Source organism: Chiloscyllium punctatum, chromosome 1 (genome assembly GCF_047496795.1).
Source record: "Chiloscyllium punctatum isolate Juve2018m chromosome 1, sChiPun1.3, whole genome shotgun sequence".
Taxonomy (NCBI): Eukaryota; Metazoa; Chordata; class Chondrichthyes; order Orectolobiformes; family Hemiscylliidae; genus Chiloscyllium; species Chiloscyllium punctatum.
In genome coordinates this window covers 57,411,818-57,427,729 of record NC_092739.1, presented here as the reverse complement: position 1 = coordinate 57,427,729, position 15,912 = coordinate 57,411,818, and the positions used below count along the sequence as shown (strand labels likewise).

Here is a 15,912-nt window from a genome sequence, read left to right as displayed (position 1 = left end):
TTTTCTGGGTGTTTGGTTTAATTAACGGAGGGGTTCACATCTGTGTCGTAACACTATAAATGGGCTGTGACCAGCTAGCTCAAAACAAGTCCCCAGACTGAGCAGATCTTCTGACTCTTTTTTTTTATTTTATTAAACAATACAGTTTACAAAACAATTAACATTAACAGTTGTGTCCAGAGAAACAACAATTTACAAGGGAGAGGAATGGCAAAGCCAGGCCCCAAATCCTACCATTCGACCAGTTTTCAGGGAAATGAGGACAAACCTCAAATCCCAATCTCCGGTTTATCCACCCCACCGTCCACCCCCCACCCACCCCCGCCCCCCCACCACACTACCACCTGACAGCAGCAATGCTTATTTTACCGAGCACCCATTTTGTGTGTGTGCAGGTGTCGGACACATGGAAAAACAGCAAGTGTGTAAATCGTTATCTATATGCCATCACCAGGAACACACCCGAGTGGCCAGTGACAAGCAGTGCCTTTAATCTCCTGTTTATTTTTTTTTTGACAAGCAGCGCCCTTCTTAAAGGGCAATGCTGTGTGATCAAACGGTGAAGGGAAGCCTCCTTTTTTTTCCACGCTACCACATAACAGCGGTAGCGCTTATTTTTCCCTGGCACACGTCATGTGTGTAGGTTTCAGACACAGTGAAGAACAACAAGTGTGCAAATTTTTATTTATATTCCACCATCAGGAAGAAAGGAAACACCCGAGTGGCCAGTGACAAGCAGTACCCTTCATCTCCTGTTTATATCTGTCAGCTAGGCCTCCCTATTTAGCCCAGGTTAACAAACCTAATCAAGGATTCCATGGTCAAGGAGATCGAACTGGTCCTGGTTCCAATCACTACATACCACATCCACCATTTTCAAATTCATTCCATTCACCATTGGACTACAGTAGCAGCAATGTGCACAAAATGAACTGCAGCAAATCCCCAAAGTCCTTTCAACAGCACCTGTGAAACTTGCAACCTCTCCTATCTAAAAGGACAATGACACCAGGTGCCTGGGATCACCAGGACCTGCCAGTTCCACTCCAAGCCACACACCATTCTGATGTAAACCTGTATCCTTCACAGTCACTGGATCACAATCTCAGAATTCCCTTTATATACCAACACCCCAAGGATTGCAGGGTTAAAGAAGATAGTGCACACCACATTCTTGAGTGTGACTGGGGATGGGCAATAAATGCTAGCCTAGACATGAACATGCCCATGAATACTTATTTTTAAATTTAAAAAGCACATTGTTTCGACAATGAAGTAGCTGTGATATATAAGTGCTCATGAAAATTTCTTGCCTATATTTATTCAGTTCCTCCTGCTGCCTCAATGCTGTCATCTTGCTTTCCCTGAAGTGCTTCTGAATTTTTGAATGTGCTGCAGCATAATACCAAATGTTGACACCAATGTCCTTTCCTCAATGGTGCAATATTCTGGCACTAGAAAATCCAGCATTTGAAAAGGAGTAATTGCCTAGATGAGCATGCAAATTTTACTTAGTTTGAAATGCCAGGTTTCTTGCATGGAGAAGTAAAATTGGTAACACAGAACAAAAACAGAGAGTGCAGGAGAAACTCAGCAGATCTGTTAATATCTGTACAGAGGAAAACAGAGTTAACATTTTACGTCCAGTGACCCTTTGCTAGAAATGAAAATAATTGGGAACTGGTGGTATTTATGTTGATGACAGGATGTCAATTGTGAATAGAATACATTAAGACATTACATGGAACAGGGAACATTCCTTGTTCCAGTCCTTCTCAGCTCCCTCCCTACTACTCTTCCTCTGGTACACTGATGGTATAATTAGTGATGTTACACATTAGATTAGTTACGGTGTGGAAACAGGTCCTTCGGCCCAACAAGTCCACACCAACACACCAAAGCGCAACTCACCCAGACCCATTCCCTTACACTACGGGCAATTTAGCATGGCCAATTCACCTAACCTGCACATCTTTGGACAGTGGGAGGAAATGCACGCAGACACGGGGAGAATGTGCAAACTCCACAAAGTCAGTCACCTGAGGCGGGAACTGAACCCAGGTCTCTGGCACTGTGAGGCAGCAGTGCTAACCACTATGCCACCGTGCCGCCCAAGCAGTGTCTTCCCTATCTCAGCCAGAATTCAAAAACTTTATCAATTTCGCTTCCAATTTCCACCCTACTCTAATCTTCACCTGGTTTATCACAGATTCTTTCCTTCCTTGGCATCTCTGCTTACATTATTTGGGATAAGCTGACCACTGATATCCATTGTCAAGGAGACTGTGATGCTGGAAAAGCACAGCTGGTCAGGCAGCATCCAAGGAGAAGGAGAATCGACGTTTTGAGATAAGCCCTTCATCAGGAATGAGGAATAAGCCTCAAAACGTCAATTCTGCTGCTCCTTGGTGCTGCCTGACCAACTGTGCTTTTCCAGCACCACACTCTTTGTGATCTCCAGCATCTGCAGTCCTCACTTTCTCCACTGATATCTATTACAAACCCAGTGGTTCCCAGAGTTGTCTTGACTCTACATCCCCACAGTCTGCTTCCTCTAAGAATGCAAGGCCTCAGAAATGGCTATCTTAATCCTCAACCAAGTATTCTCCGCTGCTGTGGTTGACAGTGCCCTCAGTCATTTCGGATCCATTTCCTGCATTTCTGCCCTCACCAGTCCCATTCCCTTCCACAATAATAGGGTCTCCTTAGTTCTCACATTCCACCTCACTAGCTTCAGTATACAAAGGATCATAATCTGCCATTTGCACTACCTCCAACAGGTGCCACCACTAGACACATATTCCCCTCCCCTCCCACTGCATTTCACAGTTACTGTTCCCTCTAAGGCACCTTATTCCACTTCTCCCATGCAATCGCAGAAGGTGTAACCCTTGCCTATTTATCTCCTTGACCCTCGCTATCCAAGACACTAAACATACCTTCCAGGTGAAGAAGCGATTTACCTGCCCCTCATTCATTCTAGCCTAGTGAATTCACTGCTCAAAATGTGGTCTCCTGTATATTGGCTTTGCTGAACATCTATGCTTGGTCTGTAAATGACCATAAGTTTTCAGTTGCCTGCTACTTCAACACACCACAGTGTTCCATGCCAACATTTGTGTGTCAGGTCTGCTGCAGAGCTCCAGGGAGGCTCAACGTAAGCTAGAGGTACAACACATCATCTTCCACCTGGGTACCTTACAACCTTCGAGACTCAACATTAAGTTTAACAATTTCAGATCATTAACACCCTCCTCTCTGTTCATTACCCTTCCCCCACAGTTTGTTCTATGGGTTGCTCCCCGTACAGTGAAGTAATTTTCAACCATTAACACTTCTCGTTAACAACCTACTTAGCACGCACCCCCATCTGTCAGCTTATCATAGGACCATAGGGTGCAGATAGAGGCCATTTATGGTTGCAGGGGAAGCTGCCTGGAGGTTTGCTGGGAGGGTTGGTGGGGAGAGTGGCACGAATTAAGGATCGGCAATGGGAACGGTCCTTGCAGAAGGCAGCATGGGTGGGGAGAATCCGTAGAGTGCAGATAGCCTATCAAGTCTGCACTGATATTCGAGGACCCACACCATTCCCCCACCTTATGCCTGTAACCCTACATGAGGTTTTACCACATGGCTAAATCACCTAACTTGTACATCCCTAAACACCAGGGCAATTTAGTAAGGTGAATGCACCAACCAGCACATCATTGGACTGTGGGAGGCAACCTGAGCACCAGAGAAAAACCCCATATACATGGGGAGAACTTGCAAACTCCACACAGTCCCCAAAGACTGAATTCAAATCAGAGTCCCTAGCACTGTGAGGCAGTAGTGCTAACGACTGTGCCAACCATCTTCATCATCAGCAATCTTTATGTTTGCCAATCTTTTTTCTCCTCTCTCTCTGGGAGCCACCTCCACATATTCTATTCATTCCCCCAACCCATTTTCAGCATGAAGACTTCCCTTTCCCTGTTATTTTCACTTCTGATGGAGGGTCACTGGGCATGAAACATTAACAGTTTCTCTCTACAGTTGCTGCCAACCTGCTGCATTTCTCCAGTGCTTTGTACTTTTGTTTCAGATTGCAACATTTGCAGTTCTTTGGTTTTATTTTGATACAGAAAAAAAATAGATAAGTAGCAAATATCTCCAAAATCATATTTCAATTAAAATTTAGGGCAAAACTTTAAAAAATTTAAATAAATTGTAAGTATACATAATATCAAAAACAGATATAATCATACAGTTTTCAGAAACAATAACTAAAGACACAAACTGCTTGACCTGTACTTCATTCTACAACTCTCAAAACATAGTCAGCGTCCTGGTGTTGCTGCCTTACTAAGCCATCCTTAAACACTTCCACCAACTCCAATTAGACCCCACCACCAAGAATATCTTCCCATCCCCACCCCTCTCTGCATTCCGAAAGGACTGTTCCCTTCGCCAATCCTTGGTTCGCGCCACTCTCCCCACCAACCCCCCCGCCTCCGAATCTCCAGGTAGCTTCCCCTGCAACTGTAAAAAATGCAAAACCTGCCGGCACACCACCTCCCTCACCTCCATCCAGGGCCCCAAACAGTCCTTCCAGGTGTGACAGAGATTCACCTGCCTCTCCTCCAACCTAGTTTATTGTATCCAGTGTTCCCAATGTGGTCTTCTCTGCATCAGGAGACCAAACAGAAACTCGGGCACGTTTAGTCGAGCATCTCAGCCACGCCCGCAGGGGTTGACCTGACCTCCCAGTCACTGCCAATTTTAATTCCCCTTCCCACTCCCTTTCTGATATGGCCATCCTAGGCCTCCTCCACTGTCACAACGAATCAAACCACAAATTGGAGAAACACTATCTCACCTTCTGCATGGGCAGCCTACAACCCAGAGAACTCAACATTGAGTTCTCCAATTTCGAATAACCTCCCTTCCCATCTGTGACTTCCACTCCATCTCCCTTTTCCCTTCCGTTCCTCCAATTCACATTTCTTTCCAGCCACCAACCAGATTCATTCCTCCCATTGACCAACCAGGTCATACCCTCTACCTGCGTTCATCTAATTCCGCCCCCCCCCTTCCCCCACCTTATCGACAGCTCCCCTTAAACCCACTTCCAATTCTGAAGAAGGGTTTCACCCAAAACAATGACTTCTCAGCCTCTTGATGCTGCCTGGCTTGCTGTGTTCTTCCAATCTCTCAGTTGTCTAACTTGGATTCCAGCATCTGCAGACTTTTTTGTCTTTTACTAAGAGATAACAGACATCAACACAAAGTGAATTTATAAACACCATAAACAAAGACTCGGTTTTTTAAAAAGTGATTCTTGTGGCCTTTTAATGCAACAAGTTCACTTTGAAATTAGTCAATTGTGCAATTCAACAGCAGGTAACAGGAAAGCACCACTGAAGCAGGGGCTGTCCAAAGTATTTTGGTGAACGATGACTTTGTGGGACTGCATATAGAATTTAAATCCTGTGCCATTTGATCTGAAAACAAGATGAACAGAACTTGGTCATCAGATGTTTTCCATTAATATTGATAATCTAGCATTAAGGCAACAGCGTTGTGAACCATCCTTTCTAAATCTGCGGAATCACAACACCCAAACTGATCACTAGCATAAATCTTTATGCCGGTTTCCAGGGCCAAATTCACAAGAACGGAGGCAATCGTTTACGCCCAAAATTAAAGCATTTTAGAAAAAGGGATAGGGCCACGGAAATGAGGCCATCAGACGATTTTCCTAATAATGTAAACAGTCGCCACATTTTTTTTTAATCAGAAGCAAACACGAATTTAAAAACCTTCAAACTCGAAGTGGTCTGGGATGAGAAAACAGTGAGTTTGCTGTAAATGCACAACAAGGTGCATCAGGATGTTTTTTTTTGTTTAGAAAAGTGCATTGAGGATGGAGGTGATCCCCGTCCCCGGGCTCCGCCCAAACCTGAGCTTCTGAAGAGAGGGGTGCAGCTTCCTCTCTGACCGCAATGGATTGTGCAACAATTCCATGTGGATCAAGGTTTAATTTCGGGCCATTTATTTCACTTTCCCTGTGGGTCTCTACCTGTCAGGACGGTCGGGGTGGTCTCGGCCTGGGATCAGGCTGTTCGTTGTCGCCTCCCGCCTCCCTCCTCCCTCCTCCCCCCGGTCTCCAATGGCCAGCTGGCCGGCCCCCGGGCTCTCTTCGGGACTCACCCTCGCCTCTCGCTCCAGCTCCGAGTGTAGTTTCGAGCCTCGGAGCCGCTGCACGATGTGAGCGATGGTGACCGAGAGCTGCCGCTGCACCGAATCTGGCTCCATCTTCCGCCGGCTCCGTTACCGGGCAACCAACCGTCACAGCGCGCGCCACTGGCCCGCCCGCGCAACCTTCCAGAGTGCAGAGCGAGCACGGGCAGCTGCTTCTCAGCAGTGCTGCACCCCGGGCACGGACCGTTCACACGTACACAGCAACCCCTGGAGCATTGCAAAATTATCCCTGAAGTCATTGCAAATTACCCTCAACACTGCAGGACTGGAACTTGCCCCAACATTGTAAACTACACAGCCACTTAGTTGGGGAGCACTGCAGCTCATCCGCCCCAAAATCCTAGATCAATGCGGCTTACCTACTATTCTTCCCAGTACTACAAACCACCATCACAACCTTGCCTCAACTGCTGGAAATCACCCCTCCCCAAAGCACCAATGCCCACTGCCCCACACACCCCCGAGCACTCCAAACATTCGACTATCGCTTTCCCACCAACCCCACATAATTGTGCGAATTCCCCATTATTCACTTCTGAACCACCACTCAATTGACCTTTGCTTCTTCCCAGTGCAGATTAATCCTTACAAATAGATCCTGACTAGTACTATCCTTTGCTCCAAAGTTCACGTTTACTCCAAAATAAACCAAGATCTTTTTTAGAATCCCTTCAGTGGGGAAACAGGTCCTTTGGCACAACAAGCCCACACTGAGTCACCCACCTAGACCCATACTCTATTGTCCCACATTTACCCCTGACTAATGCACCTAGCCTACACACCCCTGAACACAATGGGCAATTTAGCATAGCTAATTCACCTAACCTGCACATCTTTGGACTGTGGGTGGAAACCAGAGGAAACCAGATACACACACAGACACAGGGAGAATGTGCAAAGTCCACACAGATAGGCGCCTGAGGGTGGAACCAAACCTGGATCCCTGATGTTGTGAGGCAGCAGTGTTAATCACTGAGCCACTGTACCATCGTAGTATTCCATCTGGAAGTTTATTACACATACTTAGCATTTTATAATGGATAGATAATTTCCTTTATTTTAAATCTTAAATGTACCTTTGGCTGGTTTGTGATGCAGAATGATGCCAAGAGCTCAGGTTCAATTCTTGCACCAGCTGAGGTTTCCATGAAAGTCCTGCCTTCTTTCCCTCACCTTTTCCTGTGGTGTGGTAACTCTCAGGTTAAATTCACCACCAGTTATCTGTCTATTGTTGTGGACTAGGCCAGACCACTCAAAGCATTCTTAAGCAGGCAGCCCAGACCATAACTTTGCGATTTGTTTTGATAAGTATACAGTGAAAATTACCCAGAGTAAATTAGCTATGTTGACTACCGGGTTTTAAAACGGACAAAAATTTATTCACAAAGTTACACTATGAAACACAAAGAACAGAATAAAGAACCCTTACAGAACTCAGTCTATCCAAACTAGACTTAATTATGCTGTACCGAATATACACAGCAGTCCCAATAAACAAACCCCCTTAAAAAACAGTAAGGATGGATCAAATGTTTACAGATTGAAGTTAGAAGGGCAGAAGGAGAGAGGGTTTTTGCGGCCTGTTCACACACAACTGAACTCCTAATTATTTCTGGACTAGAGAGCTAACTACTCCCCTTTCATTATACAGATCACTTCTAAAACATGACTACTTTGGCCTGAAGTCTTATCTGTTTACATATAAACAAAAAGGCCTCTCAATACCCTTTAATCTCTGTATCAAACTAGTCACTTCAGAGCCGGGAGCTCTTTAAGACCCCTCTGAAAAAAAAACCAAGGACACAGTATCCTTGAGAAAAGGAACAGCTTTTAGGAAAAAAGGGACCAGCTTTGTGACACTATAATGAGAGATCACCACTGTGGCCCTCTGGGACTATGGCAACTTTACCTTTTAGTTTTTGCTGTTTTTGAACCTGTTTACTTCTTCCATTCAATGGAATGCACTAAATTAATATTTTCTCTATCTGTAACAATACATATACAGTATCTCTATAAAATTACTTACTTGTTTCAGTGCCACATAATCTGAAAAGCCCAAATGTCTCTTGTTACATCTCAAATGCTGTTCTTGCAGTGCTTTTATATATGTAGATGGCCCTACTAGAAAAGGGGCAAAATTCAGTCTCCTCTTGGGAAATAAGGCAGGTCAAGTGAATGAGTTGTTAGTGGGGGAGGACTTTGAGACCAGTAACCATAATTCTACTAGTTTCAAAGTAGTTATGGAATAGGGTAGGCATGGTCCACAACTTCAAGTTTTCAGTTGGGTCAAGGCTAATTTTGAATGTATTAAACAGGAACTTTCAGAAGTTGATTGTGATAGGCTGTTATCAAGTAAAGGGAAATCAGGCAAGTGGGAGGCTTCCAGTTAGGAAGAGAATAAGGCCCACTAAAGATCAGTGAAATCATCTCTTTTTGGAGCCACAGGAGATGGGTGAGATACTAAACAAATATTTCTCATCAGTATTTATTGTGGAGAAAAACATAGAAGAAAGGAACTTGGGGAAATAAATAGTGATGTCTTGAAAAAAATCTACATTATGGAAGAGGACGTGTTGGAGGTTTAAAATGCATAAAGGTAGACAAATCCCCGTGACCTAAGCAAGTGTATCCCGGACATTGTAGGAAGCTAGGGAAGAAATTGTGGGGCTACTAGCAGAACTATTTGCATTAACAACAGCCACGGGTAAGGTGCCAGAAGACTGAGGGGTGGCTAATGTGCCACCATTATTTAAGAAAGGCTGTGAGGAAAAGCCAAGGAACTACAGACCAGTGAGTCTGACGTCAGTGGTGGGTAAGTTATTAGAAGTTATTTGAGAGACAGGATCAACATGCATTTGGAAAGGCAAGGACTAATTAAAGACAGCATAGTATATGTGGAAAATCATGTCTCATAAATTTGGTTGTGTTTTTTGAAGAGGTGACCAAAAAGATAGATGAAGGCAGAGCAGTAGACATTGTCGACATGGATTTTAGCAAGGCCTTCGACAAAGTTCCGCATAGACTGGTTGATAAGATTAGATCACATGGGACCCAAGGAGAGCTAGCCAATTGGATACAAAATTGGCTTGATGGTAGAAGACAGAGAGCAGTAGTAGAGGATTGTTGTTCAGACTGGAGGCCTGTGACTAGTGTTGTGCTGCCAAGATCAGTACAGGCTCCACTGCTGTTCATCATTTATATAAACAATTTGCATGAAAATATAGACAGTATGGTTAGTAAGTTTATAGATGAACTCAAGATTGGTGGTAAAGTGGACAGTGAAGTAGGTTATCTAAAAATATAATGGGATCTTGATCAACTGGGCCAGTGGGCCAAGGAATGGCAGATGGAGTTTAAACAAATGCGAAGAGTTCCACTTTAGAAAGACAAACTAGGACAGGACTTACACAGTTAATGGTAGGACTCAGGGTAATGTTGTCATACCAAGAGACCTAGGGGTGCAGATACAAGTTCCTTGAAAGTGGTGTCAGATTCGAGTTATAAGGAGAGGCTGTTTAGGCTAGGACCTTTTTTCCTGGGAGTGTAGGAGCATGAAGGTGACATTAGAGAGATTTATAAAATATGCTTAGCATAGATAAGGTGAATAGCCAATGTCTTTTCCCAAGGATAGAGGAGTCCAAAACTAGAGGGTATAGAATTAAGGTGAGAGGGGAAAGGTTTAAAAGAGACCTGAGGGGCAACGTTTGCACATGGAGTGTGGTGCATGTATGGAACATGCTGCCAGAGGAACTGGTATATTCACAATAATGTTTAAATGATATTTGTACTGGTATATGGATAGGAAAGGATTAGATGGATATTGGCTAAACACAGGCAAAGGGGACTAGTTTAGTTTAAGAAAATTGGTTGGCATGGACAAGTTGGGCTGAAGGTCCTGTTTCCATGCTCCATGACTCTGACTGTATGACTTGAAAGTTCATCCTCCTTGATTAAGTGTATCCCAGGAGATTGTAGGAAGCTAGCGAAGAAATTGTGGGGCTGCTAGCAGAACTATTTGTACCAACGACAGCCATGAGTAGGGTGCCAGAAGACTGAGGGGTGGCTAATGTGCGACCATTATTTAAGAAAGGCTGTGAGGAAAAGCCAAGGAATTACAGACCAGTGAGCCTGATGTCAGTGGTGGGTAAGTTATCAGTGGAGACTTTGAGAGTCAGGATCAACATGCATTTGGAAAGGCAAGGAATGATTAAGGATAACATAGAATGTGTGGAAAATCATGCCTTACAAATTTGGTTGAGTCTTTTGAAGGGGTGACCAAGAAGATAGATGAAGGCATTGGTTCAATATTTAGTGTTCCATCTATTAGGATACATAAGTCTCTTTCAACTCCATCTGTAGTGATTTCTGTGCTAACTCTTGATTCTCTTAGCTTTAAGTTTTGTATTTGCTGAAAATTTGACCATATTGTAAACCTGACTTGGGATGATTTACATAAATTGAAACGAATTATAGTCCCAGTACTGAATCCTAAAGTATCATACTCTGTCCTTCTTACACCAATGACCACCACCGAATTTCCCCACTTTTGCAGGTTGTTGTTGTCTATTCTTCAAACATTCCTAGATTCAACCTGAATTCAAACAGCTTTGATTTTAATTTATAACCTTACCTATAATATTCATGTCTGAACCTTTCTGAAGTCAAAATGCACTGTTAGCTGGATTACCTGCTATGTTTGAGTTGTCACTTCCTCACCGATATTTTGCAGGTTGGTCAAATGGGTTGTTTCATTTCTCATTCATAATAACTGCTACTTATTAGAACGGTCTTGTGCAAATGATCTTTGGGGTTACAGTTCCATCATATTTAGCACATTTAACATAATCAAATAGCTGAAGGCAATTCACCAAAATATTATGAAACAAGATATGACATTGAGCTACATAAAGAGAATTAAAGCAAACTACCAAAAGTTTGGATGAAAAGGTAGATTTTCAGGAGTGCCTTAAAGGAGGAAAGCAAGGTATAGAGGCAGAGAGATAAGGGGAGAAAATTCCAAAGTTAAGAGCACATGCATCTGAATACAGGGCCTACAGTGGAGAAGTAATTAAAATCAGAAATATTCAGAAGATCAAAATTAAAGAAGCATAGATATTTTCCATATTATGGAGATAAGAAGGGGCAAGTAGGGATTTGAAAATAGGGGAGAATTTTAAAACCAAGTTGCTGCTTATCCAGGCACCGGGTAGGTCAGTGAGCACAAGGGTGATCAACAACCTCAACTGTATGGAGAGTGGAATCCAAGAGGCCATTGAAGAGCATTTTAGAATTATCAAGTCCAGAAGTAACAGCACTATGAGACTTTCACCAGCAGATGAACTGAGATGGGAGTACAAGTTTTTTTGTTTAATTCTTTCATGCGATGTAGGTGTTGTTTTTTGCCCAAAATTTGTTGCATGATCCTGATCGGTCTTGAAGAGGTTATGTGAGCCATTTTCTTCAATTGTTGCAATCCATCTGGTGCAGGTGCAATATTTTTTAAAAGGTAAGTCAAAGATTTTGATCCTATGACAGTGAATGTACTTAATTATTAAGTTGATTTTTGTGCCAAAACGGAAATAAAAACATCATTCAAATAATTTGAATTAAGCAAGTATAAGAAAATAGTTTACTGTAAACAACAATGTATCATTCACCCTAGTTATTCAATTACAGTGTAAATGTACTTCCTACCTATGTGCAATACAAAGAAGTGATCCCTTTATAAGATCTTAGCCTATAAACTTGTCTAATTAGCCGCAAGAAGTATACAGAGACATTATAAATAAAGAGCAGATGTAGACCATTGGACACCTTGAGCATGCTGCACCATTCAATTTGATCATAGCTGATCATCCAACTCAGTACCCTGTTCCCACTTTTGATGCCCTTTGCTCTTTGGTTCCATTAGACCTAAGAACTGTGCCTATTGCCAGTGCCATTGAAAACCTGAACCCAATGACATCAACAGTAAGTGTGCTATGCAATCCACCACGAGGTACTGGCACCATCAGGCAGAGCTTCTTGACAAGATCAACTCGCATGCTCATCTCAAGCACCCAAATCCAATACTGTTGCCACTATGGAAGGATGCTGCTGGATTACTAAATTAGGCAATTAACCACAGAGGACATACACAAGAGATTTGCATAGAGGTGATATTTTAGTATTTTAGTTCTCAAGTACTACTGTGAACCAACTTGAAAGGAACCAGTTTGCTGTTCCGTTACACTTTCTTTGCACTGATGTTCATGTTCAGGATTATTGTTTGGTGGGGGGGGGGGGGGGGGGGGAGAACATGCAAATTTAAGTCTTAGGATATTGGACACTTGGCTTCAAACTAAAGCTGATAAACCTGAGAAAACCTTGTCTTTGTGAAATGTAAATGAGGCATGGTGTCATATGAGAAGATCTAATTAAGAGGAGATGTGAAGAGAAGAGACAGACAGTCTGGGGAAAAGATCTAAGAAAAGCAAAACAACTTACAAAAGAATACTTTCACTTCTTAAACATTCTACCAGCAGAAATCCTTTGGTCATTTGTGAAAGTGGGGCTTTTGCTTACATATGTTGAAATAGAGATCGCTTGCTTGAACAAAACATACAGCTCTCAAGGCATTTTGATATTCAGGACAAACTCTTAGTCTTCCATAGGGTATGAATCAATGGATATAATGTAATATTTGTGAAAATTGGAGAAATTTTTATTTCATTGCAGAAGTCAGAAGCATGGAAAATAATTAAACAGAACAATTAATCAGTTAGGTATTAATGCAGATGGCAGTATTACTAAGCCTTGCTCTTCTTATTGTCATGTTCTCACTTGCCTGGTCTTTCTCCTTTGGTGCCATCTGAGGAGAAAGCGATGGCCTAGCAGTATTATCCCTGGACTATTAATCCAGACTCAGGTAATATTCTCTGGACCTGGGTTCAAATCCTGCATGTTAGATGGTGGGATTTGAACTCAACAAAGAGTCTAGTGATGCTGGTAAGTTGTAAATTGTGAGTCAATTGTAAATTGTCAAGGAAAATTCCAGCTGGTTTATTAATGTCCTTTAGGGAAGGAAATTACCATCCTTAACTGTGGTCTACATGTGACTCCAGACCCACAGCAATTGCCCTCTTGACTATTAGGATTGGCAATCAGTGCTGCCATAGTCTGTGACACCCACCTCTTGTCAATAAATAAGGCAAAGAAATGTCTTCTTCATGAGGCAACATTGAGAGTGTGGTGCTGGAAAAGCACAGCTGGTCAGGCAGCATCTGAAGAGCAGGAGAGTCGACATTTCAGGCATAGCCCTTCATCAGGAATGAGGTCTGTGGGCCAGGGCTGAGAGATAAATAGGAGGGGGGGAGGCTGGGGGGAAGGTAGCTGGGAATGTGATAGATAGGTGAAGGTGAGGGAGAGAAAGGTGATAGGTCAGAGAGGAAGGTGGAGCAGATTGGTTGGAAGAAAGATGGACAGGTCAAGAGGGCAGTGCCCAGTTGGAGGCTTGGGACTGGAATAAGGTGGGGGGAGAGAGGTCAAATCCACATTGACCCTACGTGGTTGCAGAATCCCAAGGCAGAAGATGAGGCATTCTTCCTCCAGGTGTTGGGTGGTTACGGAATGGCAATGGAGGAGACCCAGGACCTGCATGTCCCCGATGGAGTGGGAGGGGGAGTTGAAGTATTCAGCCACAGGGCAATGGGGTTGGTTGGTGCGGGAGCCCCAGAGATGTTCTCGGAAATGATTCACAAGTTGGCATCATGTCTCCCTGATGTAGAGGAGACCACATTGGGTGCAATGGATACAGTAGATGATGTGTGTAGAAGTAGAGGTAAATTTCTGTTGGATGTGGAAGGATCCTTTGGGGCCTTGGGCAGAGGTGGTGGGGTGGAGTGGGCGCAGGTTTTGCACTTCTTGCATTGGTAGGGGAAGGTGCCAACTTTCTCCTCCTTTCATGAGGTAACTCCAAGGACTGCCCCCTCATTTGGGTGAAGTTTGGAAGAACTCAATAGACTCTTGAGATTGTGTTAGACAGTGTTATGGTCCAGGCCGAACTCCCTCAAAACATTTCAAGGAAATAGCCAGGACCCTAACTTTTCTAGTTGTCTGAAGCAGGTATGAAGTGGAAATTCCAGGAATAGTGCAGCTGGCCCAACTACTTAGTTTGAAATAAAACTGAATTTATTTGCAAGATTACCGAATGAAGCACGAACAAAAGAGAACCAAATACAGAGTAACTTAAACCTATCCGAAAATCCAACAGATTATCCCAACTTCATGACGGTGTTCCAAAATCATGCAACAATCCCCATAAACACCTCTTGGCAAAAAAGTTAAAATCAAACACAGGGTCTTGCTAGAGAGAGAGATTCAGCGTGGAACACCTTCTTCCATGTAACTGTTTCTTTGACCAGCAGCCTCAAAACTGACTGCTTGATCTGAACAGCCAGTCTGTTGAAACCAAAGTCATCCAAACCAGAGAAAAACTGAGCTGGAAGAACTGGCCACTCCCCTTTCATTGTAAAAGTGTTTTTTTTACTTGAAAGCCTAAATCCTGAGGCAGTATCTATTAGCTATGATCAAAATGTCCCTAAAACCCATCAAAACTGGACACCCTGGAACCTGTGTCTTTACACCTGCTCTGCAAAAAAAACCAAGGACAACATAACCTTATTAAAGGAGCAGCATCACAAACAGTACTAGAGGATCCTTTGAGACTTGTCTTAAAGGATCTTAACACAGCTAAATCTGTGTTTCAAAGCAACAATGATATAGAGTCATAGAGACGTACAGCACCGAAACAGATCCTTCAGTCCAACTCGACCATTTGCCAGCACTTGGCCCATATCCCTCTAAAGCCTTCCTATTCATATAGTCATCCAGAAGTCTTTTACATGTTGTAATTGTACCAGTCTCCACTACTTCCTCTGGCAGCTCATTACATACATACACCACCCTCTGTGTGAAAAAGTTGCCCTAGGTCTCTTTTGTGTCTTTCCCCTTTCACCCTAAACATCTAGTTCTGGACTCCCCCAACCAGGGAAAAGATCTTGTCTATTTACCCATCCATGCCCCTCATGATTTTATAAATCTCTTTAAGGTCACCCTTCAGCCTCCGATGCTCCAGGAAAAACAACGTCAGCCTATTCAGCCTCTCCCTATCGCTCAAATCCTCCAACCCTGGCAACATCCTTGTAAATCTTTTCTGAACCCTTTCAAGTTTCACAACATCCTTCCGATAGGAGGGAGACCAGAATTGCACACAATATTTCAAATGTGGCCGAACCAATGTCCTGTACAGACGCAACATAACCTCCCAACTCCTGTACTCAATACTCTGACCAATAAAGGAAAGCATACCAAACGCCTTCTTCACTATCCTGTCTCCCTGCGACTCTACTTTCAAGGAACTATGAACCTGCATTCTAAGCTCTTTGTTCAGCAATACTCCCCAGGACCTTACCATTAAGTGTACAAGTCCTGCTCTGATTTGCTTTTCCAAAATGTAGCACTTTGCCTTTGTCAAAATTAAACTCCACCTGCCACTCCTCAGCCCAATGGTCCAACTGATCAAGATCTCATTGTACTCTGAGGTAATCCTCTTCACTGTCCACTACACCTCCAATTTTGGTGTCATCTGCAAACTTACTAATTATACCTCCTATCTTCACGTCCAAATAA

The 15,912-nt window shown here is 43.3% G+C and overlaps 1 protein-coding gene across 3 annotated transcripts in view; it reads right to left on the bottom strand.

Annotated features, from left to right (window-relative positions):
• tbc1d19 (TBC1 domain family, member 19) overlaps positions 1-6,581 on the bottom strand; it is a 138,792-nt gene extending 132,211 nt beyond the window's left edge. For 2 of the 3 annotated variants that reach the window (XM_072566348.1, XM_072566429.1), the window contains exon 1: positions 6,193-6,581. In XM_072566348.1, the coding sequence (XP_072422449.1) occupies positions 6,193-6,297 (105 nt within the window). In that variant the 5' untranslated portion in view covers positions 6,298-6,581. The remainder of the gene's footprint in view (positions 1-6,192) is intronic. The other variant, XM_072566269.1, reaches the window with a different exon arrangement.
• Between the last annotated feature and the right edge of the window lie 9,331 nt (positions 6,582-15,912).